This window comes from Sinocyclocheilus anshuiensis, unplaced genomic scaffold, assembly GCF_001515605.1.
Source record: "Sinocyclocheilus anshuiensis isolate Anshui unplaced genomic scaffold, SAMN03320099.WGS_v1.1 scaffold1473, whole genome shotgun sequence".
Classification (NCBI taxonomy): Eukaryota; Metazoa; Chordata; class Actinopteri; order Cypriniformes; family Cyprinidae; genus Sinocyclocheilus; species Sinocyclocheilus anshuiensis.
The window spans coordinates 541,378-562,916 of record NW_015548335.1 but is presented as its reverse complement, the minus strand read 5'-3'; the positions used below and the strand labels follow the sequence as shown (position 1 = coordinate 562,916).

Here is a 21,539-nt window from a genome sequence, read left to right as displayed (position 1 = left end):
GGATATCGCCCTCTTTTGGAAGGCCAAACAAAGTAGTTTCGCTTTCACAACGAAACACGCAGCTCCTTCACGACATGGCGGCGGCGCCAACAACAATACTACAGCGAGAATAAAAGTTACGCCTTCTTTCTTTGCGTGCACATTTGGGTGGCGTTATGCAAATCTTCCCACATCGTGACATAGATATGTGGGGGCGTGTTAGAACGAGCCATTTTAGGTAGGCGTGGTTGACTCTTAAATTTTATAAAGAATATCTCTTTGGATTTGAGACTTTAGTCTTTGCAACTTTACAGATCTTCTTTATGCACCAAGAGCTTGTAACACTCCAAAGAGAAAGGAAAAATTGAAATCGCATCATATGACCCCTTTAAAACAATTGCACGACTGTGAAGGAACTAGCAGAAATGCACTGAAAAATGACTGAAACCGTTTTTAACCATAAATCGCTGTAAAATCTGTATCTGTGTGATCAAATAATTACAAAGAAAATGAATGTAGAATTTTGAAGTAGAAAAACTTGCTCCAATAATCTTTGTTTTATATAGTTAATTTTTTATTTATTTATTTTTTTTTTTTACAGTGTTTTGGTTTAGAAGTATTAAGTATAGTATTTTATAGACACTCAAAGAATAATATAAATTGTACTGCTTGTGTACATTGTAATTCGTTTTTTGAAATTGTAAAAGATTATTGAGGTAAGTACAAGAAAATACTATTCTAGTCTTTCTACTTCAAAATTTCACCTTTAGCTTATTGTTACACTTGACGTTTTTAATTATTTGTGAAATTACTAGCAATTGTTTTGCATGAAAATTGTTTCAAAGAAAATCCCATACCAATTGTTTCACAATATATAGTTTACTGGCTACTAAGTATCTCAAATAAAACTCTATCTTCTTAACCACATTTTGAAGAATTAATACAACTAACGTGGTAAATGTTGTCAAATCCAGTCATTTTTAATTTTCTTCACTGCTGCTCATTTCATCAACTTGGTACCTTGATAAACATGAATTGTCCTTCTCTAGGTGGACTCTGATGGACTTTCTGACTCCCATAAGATATGTACCAGCTGCCACTCAGATTGGAGCTAGTGATTTCTGGTGGCTCTTGTCATTTTTGTGCGCAGTATGCATCAGATAGTCAGTTAGAAGATGGGACTGAGCCTTCAAAACACAATTATGATGCAGCTAAAGATATCTGAATGCTTTAGAACATCTCAGTGCCCATTTCTCTCAAATGTATGTTTTGGTTTTTATGCTGATTTATTTAATTATAAATGCATTTTACTTATTCACCATTGGTGACATTACAGATGAACACCTCTTACACATGCAGAATCACTGTAAAGCATGGCCTCTTTTTGCTTTTTTACTTTGTTTTACAGGTACAGTCCTCTGGTGCAATCTGGGGTTAAGTGCTTTGCTCTCAATGATGGCAGCTCATGAATCACCTTTTTCTGGGGTAGATGTTCCTGTAGCTCTGTAACTATTAGAGCATGGCGCTAGCAATGCCAAGGTCGTGGGTTTGATTCCCAGGGAACACACAACCTGACAAAGTGATGAATGCACACCTTGTGAGTCACTTTGAATAACCTGCAGCCCTTTTGCATAACTAGTCCAGATTTTCAACCACTAAGCCACACCAGAATGAAACACTCATCAACTGTCTCACATCCGACACACTCCCAAACAGGAGGATCACATGCTAACGAAAATATGCTGAAATGAAAAAGCCAATAACTATGTGGACCTGAAGCCAAAATACATTTTTATTTTGTTTTTTTTTCTATGACTCCTGAAAGGCTCCCATGGTCAATTTTACCCTGTTGAGACATTCACTACTTTTCTCAAAGACTAAACCAATGAGTTAAGAAAATAAACACTGCAAATATAATGTATGCACAGAAAAATGTGAGCCAAGACAGAAAAAAGGCAATATTGCATAAGGTACAGTCTGCTCCAGAATAAGAACATATTTTTAAACTCTTTGAAATTCTGGATGTTCCCAAAGCACTTTAGATTCACACTCTTAAAGGTTTCATCTGGGATTGAGGGAATTTGTGAGTAGTAGGAGCCTCCAGTCCGGTGTTTTCATGCTGTGACCTGGATTTCAAAAGAGGGTAATAGAGGGCCGAGGAGGAAGATGGGTTCTATTCTAAAACATAGTGAGCTGCCTACATAGGGAGCATTTCAAGGACGTATAGGCACGTTCCCAGAGTACGGTCTTACTAACCTAACCCTAGCCCTTACTGCAAGATTGTACTGTTTGATGTCTTATACGGTTTTGCTGCTCAAATATTAATAATGTTAAATAACACAAAAATGTTGATTAAGATAACATTTTTGTTGCTAGAATATCCTAAATCGTTCACTTATGAAATGCAAAAACATGTTCTTAATCTTAATGTTTCTTTATCTTTAGAACAAGAAAAATTAGTTTGAGTTGCAAAATTGTGTAAGACAGTATTGATACAGTATATGAGTATGCATCAATACCGATGATTTTAATTGTTTTGCAGTTGAGATTTTAATATTTGAAGGATTTTAATTCTGTTTTAACATCATAAATAAACTCTTTAAACCTCACTATGTTTCGATAAAAAAGTTAGATTAAAAAATAAAAAGTAAGAAAAATAAACATTATTTTTACAAGATATGTTGTTAAAAAATAAATGTCTAACAACTTACTGCTTCTCTTTTTTTTTTTTTCTCGTAAGTCTGAGTTTATATCTTCTATTTCAGACATTTTTCTTGCAATTCTGAGAAAAAAAATCAGAACTGCGAGAGACAAACACAGAATTGTGAGATATAAACTCATAGCTCACTAGGTTTTAAAAAAGAGACACAAAGACATAAAAAAGTTGTAGTTGTCTCTCTCTGCCATTAGAGGAGTTTGAGAGACATTAGGTGTGGCTTTGGAGACATTTCTTCACCTTAGTGACTAAAAAAACCCTGGTTGTGTGTAGACCCTCTGTTGTTTAGGCTCCGCCCCTCTCTGTGGAATGGCAGGTCAGACACGGGGAACAGAGTGGGCTCTGTGTAAGAAGCGCAGGAGCGTTTGGGTGCTGTACCTGTATGAGGTGGATTGGAATGGGCTCGGATAGGAGGTTCTTTATGTTCTCTGGGCCCCACAGATACTCTGTGAATCTGTAAGACTATTTCAACTGGATCAGTTTTCTAAATGACATTTGAGTAACAAATAATTGAGTACAGATTTGATTTCATTGAATAATACTGATTGATTTGGAATATATTGCTAAAATGGAAATGCAAATTGTCTGGATGTGGGTAATTTGCCATGCAATTCATTCATTTTATAATTTTACACTTATTTTACTAGAAAGAAAATTCTAGAAAGATAAATTATATTTACATAAATACATTTTATTTATGCTTTTTAATTATTATTTATTACATTTTATTTTATTTATTTGTTATACTTTTCATTCATTCATTCATTCATTCATTCATTTATAAAATTCAGGTTATATGCCAGCAGCTAGTCCTCAAACCATCAAGATCCAAATAATGAAGATGGTAGATGTTCTGTAATTTACCAAAATTGGGTAGTAAAAACTGGTTTGGACTTGACTGAAAATATGTAAATCTGCAAAACAACATTTTTCTAACCTTCTGAGGAAAAAACAAATCCCATAAAAATAGAGCTTTTGTAAGTATTTTGTCTGATAAATTGTCACAGTGTGAATTTAGCAAGCTAAAGTTTACATAACAGTGAATTATCATAAGATCTGACAATACAAGACCACAATATTAACAGTTGTGAATGTACTACACTGTTTATTGCAAATATTTGCTGAAGAATAGCTCAGTAGAAGTCTCATCCAGTTTTCTTCACTGGTGGTCTATGACTCTGTCCAGAAATGATAATATAAACCAGGGCTGCACAATTAATCGCGATTACAATTATGGATGCCACAATTACGTAATCTTTTAAAGCGGCAATTAATCGTTCAAAGTCCACGTATTTTATTCTGCACGCTTAAGATGCGTTTTTTTTCTTTCTACATATTATCTTAAAGGTTTTTCCCATTATTTTAATTTTAGTTTTAGTATAACATTATAATACCATTCATATTTTTACTATAATTTTAAGAAGAAACCAATCCGATGTTTAGTTGACATTTGAGGCTTAATACTATAGAAAAGCACTAAAAGTTTTTCAGTTAGAGTGTTTTCAGCTTGATTATTTTCATATAAAAATACGGCATGCAGTTGCATAAAAAAATGGTATAAACATCATTCAATGTAAATTGTGATAATCGTAATTAATAATTGCAATTACAATTTCAAGGGAATAATCGACAATTATGATTTTTGTCACAATCGTGCAGCCCTAATATAAACAGAGAGAAAAACTGGTTTTGGCAAACAACGTTTGTTGTGTCAGGCAGCTTTACATCAGTCATAAACGTCTGAAGGCTTTTTCCACATGAATCACAGACAATGTTCATTGAAAACCCATAATGATCAACCACTAACCTGAATGATCTTGTGGGGAACGTGTCCTTCTCAGTGTCTATGGTAGTTGCGGCCCTGCCTGAGCTCAACCACTTTGGCGAACAGAAAGGTGGGATGTGAGAGTCTGATGTGAATGGTGCTGGGTAATGTCAAGTTTCTGATGACAAATGTTATTTGACAGAGAGAACAGAGTAAACCAGTTTTGCAGTGCAAAAAGATGAGAAAGAACATGTTAAAAGAAAACATCTCTTCTGAAGTGAATGTTTGTTTTTTGTTTTGGTTTGTTTTGTCCAATCCCACAATGTGTTTAATACTTACATCCTAGTTAGGCCTCTCAGTAATGTAATTACAATAATTATAATATTTGAAGTATTTTATTTTGTTTTGTTTTGCTGAAGAAAGCCCACAATTTACTTCAATCCTAATTACACCCCTAAGTAATAGTAAACAAAGTTTCTAAAATGCACAATTGAATTGATAAATTATGTGTAAAAATAATGGCTTGTTTTTTTTTTCTTTGTCTCTGCAGTTTGCCGGTTAGCCTGCCACAGGAAATGTGAGGTTAAGGTAAGAAACAAAGCATGCTTGATTTGTTATATTAGACACTCGAAAAAGTTTCTTTTTAACAGGTTTTGCATATAAATGAATGTCTGTAACACTGAAATTGTTTTGTGAGAGACTGAGAACAAGGTTGTGAGCCTTCAGAACTTCCCTAAATGGTTGTGTCTGCTTGTACAGGTTAGGCTCCTTTTGTCAAATCCACCATCACATTTCAGTCTGGAAACCAAACAAATCTTATCACAGAGGACATTTTTTTCCTTGATAGTGGACAAGCCCCTCTGGTAGAGGAAGGGTATTGGCTAACTCTGGAATCTAAAAAAAACAACTGCATGCTGTCCCAGGACATGTTTGGCTTGGCCAACTCGTTCCTTGTTCTAGAATACCCTCCCTAAAATGAAGCCCCTCAACCTTTCCTGTATGATAGTCCCATTTTGAAGGGTGTTTTGAGAGTGGAAAAAGATTCTTTCAAGAACTGTTCACCGAAAGGTTCTTTAGAGAACCCCATATGGTTCTTCTATGGCATCACTGAAAAAAAAAAACACTTTTGGAACAATTATGTTTAAGAGGTGCCTTAAAATGCAGCCTATGTAGGCAGCTCACTAGGTTTTGGAACAGAGCCGCTGATTACTCCTCTCCATCATCTCTGAGCTCCATATGGCAGCTATTATTGTGTATATTGGTAATGTGTGTGTGTGTGTGCTACCTACTGCTGTGCCACTTTTTTGCACCCACAGGAAATTCCAGAGGTGCGAAGGGGTGCTTGTTTTTTTGGAGCTCCGAGTTTGCTTTGCAGATCAGTGTTCACTGGCGTTCAGAAACACTTGAGCATTTAGCTGTGTGGTTTGTAGAAACGACAGGATGTCTTGCAGGGATCATCTTCTCTTTGAGATCATCAAGGAAAAAAGAAAAGAAAAAAAAGCAGCAGGACGGGTTTTTTGTTTGATAGATTGCGTCTGATTTGGGAGGACAGCTTTGACACCCTGAAGCTCCCTTGATTAAACTGCGATTAAGGCTAAAAAAATGCTCCAGATCTGTTTAGAGACGTGTAACAACTTCCCTCGCCAGAATCACTGAGGAATTTCCGACCAAATCATCCAAGAATGGATGCAATTAGTTTCCTGTCATTAGATAAAAGATGAAAATGACAATGGTCAATGCAGAGCTGGCCTTTGGATTCCTCCCGTTTTTATTACAGAAATTACTTAAAAGTCAATGTGAAAAGCTGTATGAACTGCAAAAAAGAACCCTGCAAAGTAAAGAAACCTCTCTTCTGAAACTGTAAATAAAAAGTTTTTACTTTTTAAAATGTAATTTAAAATTAAATTAAATGTAATTTAATTTTAAATTATATAATTTTTATTTAATTTTATTTAATTTAATTTTAAATTATTTAATTTTTATTTATTTTATTTTATTTTATTTTATTCCAATTAAGCCTCCCCAATGTGCTATTTTAATTGATTTTATTCACCACTTAAGCTCACGATGTACGTCCTCGTTAGACCCCTGAGTAATAGTAAAAAGAACGTCTTTTTTTTTAAATGAAAGATTATACTTGTATTGACTTTAAAAAAATAAAAATAAGGTACAGCAAATTGTCCCAGTAAGTCTAGGATTGTGCATTATAAAAATGAATAGGGTCAATTTTAATTTCATGTTGACATCCCAATACAAATCCAAGCAATTTATATAATTCAAGCCCTTGTCAGATGGACATTTTCCACACCGACATGCTATTCCATAAATCTCCACGTCCATATTTAGATAAGATGTGGCTGCTGTCTAACCTCTGCCACAAAAAACAAATGTTCAGACCATTTGCACTGTCCAGACTTGGCGGCTAACTGGCTCTGCTCTGAGAAATGTTGGAAGAAACAAGACAAATGGCACATGAACACAAATATGACATTGCTAACAGACACATGCTAAAGAATCCTCCACCTAAAATACACATAATGACTAGAATGTTGACCAGAAACATTGATATTTTGTTGTTTAAAATTTTTTTTTCTTGTTTTCCAGTAAAAACATCTAAAATGCCATAAGTCAAGATAAATTTACTTGAGAAACAACATTGCTTAGAATATTAGGACTTATTTTCATAGTTTTTTTACAGTTGTTTTTAACTTAAAATACAGTATCTGACAGTTGCAGTAAGACAAAATACACTCATACACACAAAATACAGTCTTATTCTGTGTTGCTTCTCATGTCAGTGTATCTATTTGAAGGATTTGTAGATATTTTTACTGGAAAAGTAGATAAAAATACTTGTTAAGAATGGGTCTTTTGGCAGCTAAGAGAGCTGGGACAAATTTCAACCTGAAGAATGACTCGCATCATAAATGTGTCTTAGATAACAGAAGGTTGTGCAGGTCAGACAGCTCCAATCACAACAAATCCACCTTCTCCAACGTCTCTTCTTCTCTCATTACGATTGCTCATTTCTGTCGACAGCTTAGCCTGGTTTCACAAGGGGTCGGAAATGACTGCAGCGGTTCACAGCGGGTTCATTGCACACGGGCTTGGACGAGTTTAGGCACGTCCGCGAGACTGGACTTGATTTGAATTCCAAAGGCTGGAAAATGAAGTTACAGTCTCTGGGTGATTGTAAATATAGGCAAGTGAGGTTAAGTGGGAGAGTAAATTAATCATTAGACTCAAAGGCCAGCCATGAGCTGTAGAGAGCTAATGTGAGACGCCGGTGGCGAGCACGTGTGTACGGTGCCAGTTCACTGCAGGGAGAGTCAGCATGCTGAAGAGGGCAATTACTGGAAATGCCAGAGGAAATCAGTGTGAATTAAAAGGCGTGAGAAAACATCTAGTCAAAGATGTCAGATGTGGCTTTATTGTGTAGTCTGACACGTTTCTTAAAGGTGAAATGTTTCATTCCTGTGTACAATTGGTGTCATGGGAATTGCAAAAATAATGACTCGTGGTGGAGATTTTGATTCATCTCAGTGAGGCATTGAATCAATCACTGAGCTTTATTCAGTGTCTCAAATCTTCAGTCAGTTCAACAAAAAGATTTGTTTGTTTATTCATTTAGTTACGCTTCATTGATTTGTTTAGCAACTTTTTTTCTTCAGGTTTCTTCTTGAAATGAGCCTTTGTTCAGTGACTCAAATATTTTGAATCAATTAACCAAAAAGATTTGTTGAATTACCTTCTCCTCAGTTTTTTTTGTGTGCATGTTATGAATGACTCAAACCATTCGCTCACCATTCAGTGAGTTAAATCTTTTGAATCAGTTCGTTAATACGATTTGTTCATTGATTCGCTTGGTTACCTTTTCTGCAGGTTTCTTGTGTTGAGTGAGTCAATGATGAATTCAGTCAACTTTGTTCAGTGACTCAAATCTTTTGAATCAGTTCACGTTAATTATTTAGTTATCTTGTCTGTAGGTTTCTTGTGTTATGAAAAGATATATTCATTTTAGTGACCTTTTCTGTAGGTTTTTGCATTTCAGTGAGTTGAATCGTTTGAATCAGTTCACTAATAAGATTTGTTGATTGATTTGTTGAATTACCTTCTCAGCTGTTTTTTTTTTGCGCATGTTATGAATGACTCAAACCATTCACTCGCCATTCAGTGAGTTGAATCTTTTGAATCAGTTCATTAATAAGATTTGTTCATTCGCTTGGTTACCTTTTCTGCAGGTTTCTTGTGTTGAGTGAGTCAATAATTGATTCAATCAACTTTGTTCAGTGACTCAAATCTTTTGAATCAGTTCACGTTAATTATTTAGTTATCTTGTCTGTAGGTTTCTTGTGTTATGAATGAGTCAATAAATCATTCGCTAAACTTTATTCTAATAGGAGAAAGTGTTCTTTAGAAAAATATACACATCAGCTTTAACTTGGGCCCCTGAAATGCTTGTTTACGTTGGCAATGAGAAATATGATCACTATGTGTAAGAAAAACTTCCTACTCAACCTATGGAGCTGCAGCTGCAAATACCCTAGACTGCCTTTGTACCGACCAGGAGATAAAGCTATTAGTCATTTTGGTCTATTGAACTATACATCCGTATTTGGTAATATATGATTGCTATAGAATGTCTATGCTCTGATGTCGTTGTTTGCGTTCCAGCTGGTCTTTCCAGATCCTTTGAATACTATATATAGAGTCTGAAATGTCTTTGCCTCCTACTTACTCTGAATGTCTTTGAACACACATAGCTAAATCATGGCTTCATGTTAGTAACCTATGTGGACTGGCAGTTGGCCATTTAAAAAAAAATAAAGGTTCTTTATTGGCATCTATGGTTCCATGTAGAACCTTGAACATCCATGGAATCTTTCCATTCAACAAAAGGTTCTTTATAGTGGAAAAAGGTTATTTAGATTATGCAAATGTTCTTCATGCTAAGAAAAGTGGTTCTTTTAAGAACTGTTCACTGAAAGGTTCTTTTGGGAAACCCAAAAATGTACTTCCATGCCATAGTTGCGAAAAACCATTTTGGAACCTTTTGAAACCTCTGTTTTTAAGAATATACAGTCAGTTGTATCTTTCAGATCAGCTACTTTTATTGTGGAGTAGCATTTTGAAGGGAATCGTGGTGAGCAGTTGACATGTCTACAGTTGCAAGCAAAAGTTTGTGAACCCTTTGGAATTAAATAGATTCCCACTGATTACTCATAAAATGTGGTCTGATCATCATCCAAGTCACAATTATAGACAAATACAATCTGACTAAACTAACAAGACAGAGTAAGGAAGCTGTAAAAAGTAAGTGCACCCTCAAATTTACTGACTTATACATCCTTTTTCTTGCAACATTTGATGGTACTTTGGCGTTTGACAAACCCCCTTGAGTATTGAGGTTATTAGCACAACAGTAGTGCTAAAATTAGCGTTAAGATGCATTGGCCAAGTATTTGTGTCTACTTTAACGCAGACAATGCTTTTGACTTGTGCGTTGGGTTTTGGGTTAAGGACTTTGCTGGAAGGGAACAGCATGAGTAATGTTTAGTCCAGCTCCTAGGGAGTCAGTGTGAGAAAATGAACTACCTCTGACCACCATAAATAACCTTTTTCTTAAACAGCTAAGCATTCTTTTTCTTTCCCACTTTTTAAAAAAACCTTTTAAGATCATAGCACATTGTTAGTCCTGGCGTGAGACTCTGAAAACACAGCATTGTCTTTTACGACGCTTCACCTCATTTCCTCATCTCAATGTTTCTTGGTTTCAGCTGGAGGACTGACTGGCTGCTAGCAAGAGACTTATAACCTTACCGTGTTTATTTTTTTAACCACTCGAGGAGTGCAATTTTGCTCCTGAATTGGTCAGACGGGCTGGAGTTGTGATAGGAGCCAATGGCTTCCTGGATTTGGCTGCCCGGGAGCATGTTTTTCCACCTCAAACGATCTCTAGTTCTTACTGTGCTTACCCTACAGAGCTTTTAAAGGTGTAAAGGTCTCAATTGAGGACAAATAGAGGAACTAAGTGCGGACAGAACAATTATGGGTCCTCTTCCAAAATCTGCGTCCCCTGCTAGCCAAGAAGTATACACTGGGTGACTCAGACCTGGGTTTGGTCATGGGGAGCTGGTCTGGGGTGTTTTCCCCTTGAACAGGAAAAGCGGCGCTCCACCCCATCCGTTGAACACTGGTGTGAAGCCCATATGGTTCCTGACTGAGCTGCACATGTGCATGGATGAGTTCCTCTCGCTTATTTAGCAGGTGCATTGCCAGATTTGTGACTCGTGTCCTTGATATGTTTAAACAAAGTGCACTGACCGCAATGATTTCCCATCATCTCTTTCCTTGCTCACAGCTATCCATTGTTCTGTGGCTTTCAGCTGGGGCATCCATTATGACAAAGCCAGTGATTGGATTTTTCAGCACAACTAATTAACTGAAAACAGAACAGTTAGGATGTTATTACCAGTTTAAGTTAAAACGAGGCCACTCCTACAAGTGTCTGTGATTATAACATTACATTATCATAATCATTTAATTATCATGATTAAACAGAATTATAGAAATTCTACATTGATTAAAAAAAAAAAAAAACTGAGCTGGTATTGGATCAGATTGGTATCGACAGATACTCAGAATTTTCGGGATCGGTTCTGAAAAAAATGGTATTGTTGCATCCCTATATCTTATCTTATGCCACCACGGAATTTGAGTTAAATTGGCTACACCAAGTTGAATTAGAAGTTAAATTGAAATGACAGAAAGAGGAATTTACTGAATTGCAATTCAAATAAGATCAATACGGGTAATGCATTCTGAAAAATAAAGTGTTCTTCTACCCTGATCCACAAAAAATAATTAATTAAATTTGATGAAATATTTAAATACAAATGTAGTTGTTTAATCATATTTAATATTTTATATTGTTATATATATATATATAATATATAATATATATATTATATTATTATATTATTATATATTATATATAATATTAAAAATCTATCTGTTCAAATCTAAATGCTTTTAAAATTTATTTTAACATTTAAGTTTAAGTTTTAAAGTTTAAACTTATTTGAATGTCAAGCCAACATTCAGCATTTGCTTTTCTAGTTAAAAATGTAGTTGCATACATTTTATTTTAATTCAGTTTAATTAAAGTTGCAATTCTGAATCCTGTTAAATTCAATTCAAATTCAAGAATTTAAAGTGAATTCCTGATTCAGTTCTGAATAATGCACAACTCTGAGTGTCACTTGGCAGAGTAATGTATGTGGTTCATTTGTCTTATAATATTATGCATATAATGTTGTGTATGTGAGGAAGAGGAAGATAGATTCTATGTAAGTGTATGTATATGAGTGTGTATATATTATCTGCTAAAAGTAAGGGTATGTGCTCATGAAGTTTCAAGTCTGATTGAGGTGTGGTTGACAGGAAGTGTGTGTGTTCTGGGCTTCTGAACAGCAGGATCTCCTGTACACACACTCTCCTCCCCATAACATTTTACGGCGCTGCTAAAGCGGTTGTTTAGTACCAAAATACACTGCCACGCATTCGGAAATTAAGGAATAGGACTTTTATCATCAGTTAAATATTGTTCTACAAACTTTCCGGTACCAGGTAAGGGTAGTGCTGCTGTTTAACAAAGACTTTAGACAATTGATAAAGATTTACTTGCACTCTATAGGTTTTGCCATTCTTATTTCTCACATTAGGTTTTGTAATGATTACAGGATGATTCCTATGGAGTTCAGTGTTAGTATTTAGCAAATTCTCTACCGGTTGACACATTTCTATACCGCCTAGTCTTACTCTGTGACCCATTTTTACTAGAGATGCACTGATTGCAATTTTCTTGGCCGATTCCGATTTCCGATTTTTTGTTAGTGTGATCTGCCGATACCGATTTTTGCCGATTCCGATTTTCTTTCTAAGAACTATAATTGACAGCATATACAAACAAACATCTAATAAGTTTTATTTTCATGAATAAATACAAAAATTGCAAACAACAGCACAAATAAATGCAATAGAATAAAGAGAGCTATGAAACTAAGTTTTTCAGGTTAAGTAAGTTTTTACATTTTTAATTTCTGTAGTCTTCATTGAAAAAATTAAATACAGATTAATGCTTTCCATTAAAGTTATAAAACGTATGGAGTCAAGAGCAGAAAGTGATTTTCTTTGTCTTTTGTTCTTTGATTAACATGACAGACAGCAGCAGGAATATTGGACTGCAGTCCCTGTAAGAGTTTATCCACGGACCCAATATACTGTTACACAACATGCGTTCTCTTTCTCAACTATTTAACGTTCCAAAACTGACTGTGTTTAACTGGATAATCGCCAAGACGGGCATTTTGACATAATTTTAATTTTCGCAGTTAGCCACTCATTTTGGTATTTGTGGCTCACAAGCTGTTTGAGACTGAGTGCGGCTTGTGCGATCCACTAATATAGATCAGTGGTGGTGTGCGCGCTTTTGGTATAAGCGCGAAACCTGCGGGAATGACTAAAATAACGCACAATACAAGCACTATTTAACCGGAGCGAATGAGACATGTGTGAGAGTCTGTGGTAACAAAACGGATCGGCTCGGAATCGGAAAGAAGTGAGACTGATTGGCCGGTCACCGATCCAGGCCGATCATGAGAAAAATCGGCCGATTCCGATCCCTGGCCGATCGATCGGTGCATCTCAAATTTTTACAATGGCTTTGTTAATGCTGAACACATGCTGAGTATTTGCTAGCTGCTATACGAGCCTGTGGCCATGCAGTAAGCCGCGGATTGTCATGCCTCATTTGGATACGGTCCTGCAGCAAGCTTTATTTTAGAAGTGGTTTGCTGTTTCTTACCCCTAGTCAGCTTATGCCGCTACAACGCAGTCCATCACTTCATATGCAAGCACAGAAGGGTTGCAAGCTGCACCCTGGCAGGGCCTTTCAGCATCATTTCATATCCAGTGGTCTGTCTCCCGTTCTGGGGACTTACTTCAGAGAGACTAGTTTGTCATTAAGGATGATTTATGTCTGGTATGTAATAGAGATGTTTTGGGTAGAGTGGTTGTATAGCGCTGTGGGGTGCTGCTAGACTCTGGGTTTGGCATGGAGATGAGCTTGGCAGAAGGACATGACCCCCACTTTCAGAAATTGCTAAATTGCCCCCCTCTAATTTTTGGGACATAGTCATTATATTTGAAAAGGTTTATTTCTCTTGAGTGCGGTCCAAAATAATAATGACTTACATTTTATGAAAAATGTGAGCGGTGATTGCCTGTACCAAACTTGCTGCTGCAATTACTAGTGTGTACTGGGTGGTTGCCAGGATGTTCTTCAAGATGTTCTAAAGGTTTTCTACTACTCCCAGACGCAGAGGGCAAAGCAAGAGGGTTTCATCCCTGAGACTCCACTGCTTTCCTCTTGTTTGCTCTTGAGTCCCTCCTCTCTGGCTCAGCTCCCAGCCTTTGATTATCATCTGTATTTGTCAGGTTTTGCACGTCCTCAGCACTGCGGAGCGGCTCCAGCCTTCTTCTGCTGAAAACAATGCCTTCACACGGGCTTCTTGATTTTAGGGTGTGCCCATCGACTATAATTGAGCCGTTCACATCCAGCTCTCTTCTGATGTTCTGATCCTGCACAACAACAAGCCTTTGTGACTCTAATTATGGAAGGTAAACAGATTGTGAAGTCAATGACAGATTGAAGCATTTGATGTTCAGTGCTGTTGACGAGTGAGACGTCTCTTGAAGGAAGTGGACTCCCATGTGCTCTTTGGGACAGGAATAAGATTTCCGGAGATTTATAGAGAGAAATTGAACGAGATTGAAGCCGAGAGGTTATGTGATAGTGGCCATTCGACAGGGAAGTAGAGGAGTGAGAATATTATATAATGATTCAAAGCATATGAACCCAAAGTCTTGATTACTTGACTAATGCAATGTTTGATTAAAGGGGTCATATGATGCTGCTAAAAAGAACAGTATTTTGAGCGTCTTTACGACATGGCGGCGGAAACAACAATACTACAGCGAGAATAAAAGTTACGCCTTCTTTCTTTGCGTGCACATTTGGGCGGCATTATGCAAATCTTCCCACATAGTGACCTAGATATGTGGAGGCGTGTTAGAACGAGCCGTTTTAGGTAGGCGTGGCTGACTCTTAACTTTTATAAAGAATATCTCTTTGGATTTGAGACTTTAGTCTTTGCAACTTTACAGATCTTCTTTATGCACCAAGAGCTTGTAACACTCCAAAGAAAAAGGAAAAATTGAAATCGCATCATATGACCCCTTTAAATTAAAGGTCATAGGTCATGCACTGTATATAGCTTTGAAAGAAACAACTTTGTTTTCACAAAGCAGTGTCCTGAATATCACAATGATTTTAATGCACTTTTTTGTTTGGACATTTGAGAACATATATTTAGACTAGTTTTATTTGCATTTAAAGTAAATTCATTTGATTCATTTTTGTGAATCAGTGCAAACTGTCCATTTTAATGAATCGATTCAAAAGTCTGATTCATTATGCATCATTACTCCAAAGTGTTATTGCTACATTGGTAATTTATTAAAATGTCACTAAAAGCATAAACGAAAAGCATAACTTGCTGACAAAAAACACCAGAGCTTGCATCATATGACATGTTTAGTTATGAGCGCGTCCAGATGGGATATGCAGGTTTAAATAGAGCACAGAATACTGCAGTCTTATTGATAGCTGAAAGCATGAAAAATCTGAACAATCAATTTCAACTGAAAAAAAAAAAATACATGTAAGAAAAAATATATAATATAAAAAAAAAATAAAGAAAAATATATTATATCATGGATAAACGTGGTGTTTTTGGATGGACTTGGTGATGTCTGCCTTAACAGGAAATTTGTTTTGAATATTGTGTGTGGTTTTAGCTTTAAGAGAATGTGATCTCACAATGTTTCATGATTTCAACTCTCTCTCATCTACAGTATTATGTATGCTATATATGAACTTGAGACGTCTTGTATACATTTATATAGGGATTATGATGGTACACAAGCTTTGACCCCTGCACCCCTTTGTCACGGGACACGATGAATGAGTTGTCTGGATAATGAAAGTACATTTGTGTGGATTATATGGGATTCTTTAACCGTTATTTGAGTAAAATGAGATTCAGGTTCTGAATTTTGAGCAGAAATATTTTGCAGGAACTGCAGCTCTTAGTCTATCACTATCACTATCACTATTTATTATTAAAATAATAAAAATATAATAAATGAATAAATAATAATGAAATAAAATATTACATATGGCATTTATTGCTTGTTGTTAGTTTGTTAGCAAATGCATGAACAAAAGAGACCTTATTGTAAAGTGTTACCTGTTAATCACTTCAAAATTGCTATATTTGTCTCGCTATGATTTTATAATCTCAGTATGATTTTGCTTGACACTCTAATCAACTATGTGCTTTTGAACTGAAATTAGATTGTTCCACGTGAGTTCTTTTGTTCATTTTTCATTTTTTGGTGCCTTTAAAATATACAGTACTTAATGAAGCACACTTTAGCTCCAAAGGCAATCGCTCACTGTTTGAGAGGACATGCAAAGAGAAGGTAAGCCACTGAGGGTGTTGCACACTTCTGAGCATCACATGCACCCTAGAGGTTCATTTGTTCTGGTTAAGTGTTTTCATACAGATTGCGCCTACAATCCCAGCATAAGCCAAAAAGCGTGAGTATGTCTGGGCATTACCAGTCAGATGGTGGAGTATGATTACTCATCATTCATGATTTATGTGCTCCTCTTCCTACTCAATTCTCAGCGCTGCAGGCATAGATACAGTTGGGAAAACAAACAGCAACACCCAAACTGGTTGAGATGGAGTAATCAAGACAGTATTGAAAATATGTAAACAGCAGGCCAAGTGAGAAGCAGCAAGAGCCATTAGTCCCTGGAGGAAGAGCAGAAGAGGAGAAGAGAATACACATGCTGGAAACACAGAGAGACACAAATGATATGTTTTATTAGAAACAGATTGTATCGTGACATTGCCACTGCCATGAGGGATATTAGTATGTATTATGAGTTGCTCTGTTGGGTGGAGTTCAGGCGGGTGTGTGTCTGAACAGTACACTATTATTGTACAAACTGGGGTAAGAGGATTTTTAAAAACGTATTTAATAAAAAAAAAATTCTCAATTTAACTCATTCACCAGACTGCACAGCGTGTTTGTATAAATTCTATCTATCTATCCATCTATCTATCTATCTATCTATCTATCCATCCATCTATCTATCATCAATTTAACTCATTCACCAAACTCTGCACAGCGTGTTTGTATGATATCTATCCATCCATCCATCCATCCATCCATCCATCATCAATTTAACTCATTCACCAAACTCTGCACAGCGTGTTTGTATGATATCCATCCATCTATAATAAAAATGTGAATAAAAATGTGTTTGACTCCACTGCAGCTGGAAACACTACAGCTGAGTCCACACTGCAGAACTTTTAGACCTTCAGGATTATAGCATGTCAGCTATGAGGTATGTGTCAGAACTTTAAACTCTTTCTTTAGTAACAAGATGCAGCAAGCTGGTAGTATTTAGAGAGAATGGAGAGTGTTTATTTAATACCACACGACCAGAGCCAGTCATATTAGTTTAGATGATTCCCATGCAATGTCTGCATAGAACAATGCTTATGAACCATGAGATGGAAGGCATCATGCACACACATTTGTATTAGGGGTAAATGAGTACTAAAGGAATACAGTGATGTTATTTGGGTAGTTTAGCCATGTTTTCAACATGCTTCTCTTTGTTTTGAAATTATCTTTCTCACCATCTTTTCTGATTGTTGCTCACCAAAGCGGCATTTAGAAAAAAGTACAGTAATGTGGAATATTATTGAAATTTAAAATACATTTTTAATGTTTTTTAATGTAATTTATTCCTTTAATGCAAAGCTGAATTTTCAGCATCATTACGCCAGTCTTCAGTGTCACATGATATTTCAGAAATCATTCTAACATGTGACCTGGGACCTCAAAATCAGTCATAAATCGCTGGGGTATATTTGTAGCAATAGCCAATTAACAATACATTGTATGGGTCAAAACTTTTTTTTTACACCAAAAATCATTAGGATATTAAGTAAAGATCATGTTCCATGAAGATATTTTGTACATTGCTTACCGTAAATATATCAAAACTTAATTTTTGATTAGTAATATGCATTGCTAAGGACTTCATTTGGACAAATTTAAAGGCGATTTTCTCAATATTTTGATTTTTTTTGCACCCTCAGATTCCAGATTTTCAAATAGTTGTATCTCGGCCAAATAGGGTATTGTCCTATCCTAACAAACCATATATCAATGGAAAGCTTATTTATTCAGCTTTCAGATGATGTATAAATCTTCATTTAAAAAAATGGACCCTTATGGCTAGTTTTGTGGTGCAGGGTCACATATGATGATTTGGAGCTCATTTCTTTTTATTATCAAATCAAATCAATTTATTTATTTTTTTTTTACAGAAAGTTTAAAATAACAGCATTGGCTCAGGGTGCTTTTTACTGAACCTAAAAATCAGCAGTCATGCATCAGGATTTTTTTCTTGCAGTGCCACAGCACTAAAGTTCCTGTCTGCGCTCCAACCCAGAACATTCTCTCACGCTGTAACTGTTGAGTATTTCTATTGCTTGACATTCGTTGGCTTGTCTGTGTCTGTAGGAACTTGATATGTGGACGTAGTCATCCCTCTGCCAGCGTGTGTGAGTCTGTGTGTTTTTGCTGAATGTATGTGTGTACATTCTGTTGATTTGAGCAGTGTTGGGTTCCTGCAGTTAGCCTGACTGTGAGTAGACTTGATATCGTGTGACCTCATTGAATTGGTCTTCATGGACAAAAACTCTGTTGAGAGTCATAAAAACAATTCCATTCCATGTATGGAGTCATTTCGCAATGCATGTCCACCAACAATGCATTAAAGAGATAATTCACCCAAAAATGAGCATTCTTTCATTATTTATAGGTTCCGAACTTCTATGACTTTCTTTCTTCTGTGCAACACAAAAGAAACTAAATGGGGTCAGCATAACATTGGAGTCCTTTGACTTTCGTTGTACTTTATAAAAACAAATGTTTTTGCTCAAAAAAATTAATGCAACTGTTTACGACAACTTCTAATGAAATGATGTTCAACCAGCAAACTACATTGACTTAGAACAACTTAATTTGTAGAATAAATGCACATTTTTAAGTTAATTGCTCAAAAATGTAAGTTGTCATTAATTATTTCAGCATGTTTGAGTGGTGGCCCTGGAACCAGTTCATCTGGTCTATTTCAGTCCAAATGAACGGCTAGCGTAGCACACACTAAATGTAACTTATTTTGCAATAATAAAACAAACTAAGCTTTAAATGTGAAACATAATGGCATGTAACACTAACAGGTCTTTGCTTTTACTAAAAAAAAAGGCATGAAATAACATTTAATTTAAGACTATTGTACTTTAAATTACAATTATTATTAAATAATTTAAATTATGTCAACAAAAGTAATACAAATCAAATGGTTTAATTAAATCAATAAATTATTAATTTTTAACCTGTGACTATGCATTTATTTAAGTTTGTAGTAATTTATTTATTTGTGGTAATAGGTCAATAATAATAATAATTATTATTATTATTAGTAGTAGTAGTAGTAGTATTAACTAAAAAGGAGCTAACTAAATAAATAGCTTCATACAGTTTTGTCTGTAAGTCATGCAGTTTTGGAACTTAATAAGGTTAAATAAATGATGACAGAATTTTCTTAAAAACACAAAATAACTGTTCTTATTATCCAGTCCTATGCAACACATGCTGGGAAATCCACTGCCAAATTTTAGTTTTCAAGACAATTTCTATAAGTTACTACAGCTAATTTTTTATTTTATTTTATTTTATTTTATTTTATTTTTTATTTTTTATTTTATTTTATTTTATTTTATTTTATTTATTGTATTATTTTATTTTATTATTTTATTTTATTTTATTTTATTATTTTTTATTTTATATTTTATATTTTATATATTATATTTTATTTTATATTTTATTAGTGAATTGCTGAATTTACAGTTTAAATTAAACATAATATTACGCTGTTGTAATGATCAACATTATTATGGCAATCAAAATAATCCTTGCAACTTAAAAGGTTTAATTAAATCAATAAATATTTATTTTTATCTTGCAACTCTTCATTTAAGTTGTGGTTATAAGTCCCCTGAGAGAGAGAAAAAAAATCTTCTTTTGTGTTGTATTTTGTCATTTTTCATTTTGAAATTGTCTCTTTAAATACAAGCATGTTTTATTAATCACAGCAGCTACAACTTCATACAGTTCTTAAAATATGCTGACACAGGTTATGATCATCAGTTCATGTCTTTAGCATACGTGGGGATTGGTAGTGATGTTGTATCCTTACCACCCGCAGCTTAAAGAGAGCTTGAGGAATTCACAGTTTGTTGAATGTGCGCTCCATATGTGAGCATGAGCGACGCGGTGACGCACCTGCCTCTCTGCAGGGCACTGATTGGCCCCTGCGTGTTCCAGCAGGACGTTCCTCCTCAGAATCACGGGAATGTTCTCCTGTAGTGCGCTGGTTGGAGGAATGGTTCTTGTTTTGGCACCTCTTGGGCTCTCGTGCCACACTAGACCTGGCATTTTTTTCCCCTTACACTAGCTGCAAACATTAAACACCATCCTGAGTGTTACTTATAACAATGCTTATTACAGGCAGCACCGAGAGGATCATTAAAGAAATAATAAAATCCAGGACACAGGATATATGTCAGACTCATAACATGCCAGCATCTAATAGGGGATTTTTTAAAGACAGGTCTGCATTCTTTGTTCGTGTTTCTGTTGTTGTTTCTAAGCAAATATGCATGCATAATTGTTCAAGCTAGTCCTCCTATTTTGAATGTTTTGCTGAAGTATCAGTGATCTCATTCACATGCACATGAAAATTAAAATTGGTTGCAATCATGTATGTGATTTTGAATGTGATTTCATGCAATATTTTTTTTTTTAATATTTGATTTGATTTGTTAACAATTATTTTATTTCAAGTTATTTTTAATTAAGTAATATTTCAGTTTCTAGACACTCAAATAAACAGTGGTGGACTAATTAGTAATTTCACTTCTAATTAGTGCACACATTCAAGTTCCGATGTTCTTGGCTCTTTTCGACTGGATCATTGAATTACTGAGGTTTACTCTAATAAAATATTACTCCTTTTCAATTTTATTTGAGTAAAATTACAAAAGTACTTTATTTTTAATGTGCTTAAGTATTAAAAGTAAAAAGTACTGACTGATGAACCGTGTTTATTAATTATTCTAGCCAACACCAGTCAGACTAGTCATTAGTCAGCACTAATAGGAAATAATAGTGCATACATGAAATATGTATTGATCTTCAATTAAGCAAACCTTTTTTTTTTAAATAATATGAAATAATTATATAGATTGGTAGTAGTTTACCACAAAGGTGCCTAACATTGTATTTTTGAGTAAGACATTGACAAAAGGTTTTGCTAAAAAGCAAAGTCCGCATCAAGTGCCGCATTTGGGACAAGGCCAATATTTAGCTTGATGGGGATAGCTGTGCTTTCCCTCTGCTCTTCTCCTCCTCTTTCGTCAGGCTTGTCATTAATGCTGGATTCTGCGTCCCACATCATACCAACATCTGGTAAGGGACGCTCCAAACAGACATCTCACTTTGAAGCTGATGTCTTCTGTATAATTATTTTGATATCACCAAACAAAACAGCACATGTTTTCCAATAGGATGGTGCGCTCCGAAAAAAGACCTTCAATTGTTAGCTTCGTGGAAACCACCATCAGAAATGAAGATTAGATGGCATGATTGCACAACGTCACGCCCAAACAAATGATTGTCTGTATTTTTAGGAGCACAAAGAGCTGTATTTTTCAGAATTAACCTGGAGCACCAGCCAGTTGTTTCCACACTAATTATCAGGACTGGAAATGGAAAAATGGTTAATAGCGTATAATAATT

The 21,539-nt window shown here is 35.3% G+C and overlaps 1 protein-coding gene across 1 annotated transcript in view; it reads left to right on the top strand.

Moving 5' to 3' along the window:
- Positions 1–21,539, top strand: part of LOC107656508 (tensin-2-like) — a 188,973-nt gene that overhangs the window by 122,137 nt on the left and 45,297 nt on the right. Inside the window, exon 3 of the mRNA XM_016444389.1 lies at positions 5,011–5,048. Coding sequence (XP_016299875.1) covers positions 5,011–5,048 — 38 coding nt within the window. The remainder of the gene's footprint in view (positions 1–5,010; positions 5,049–21,539) is intronic.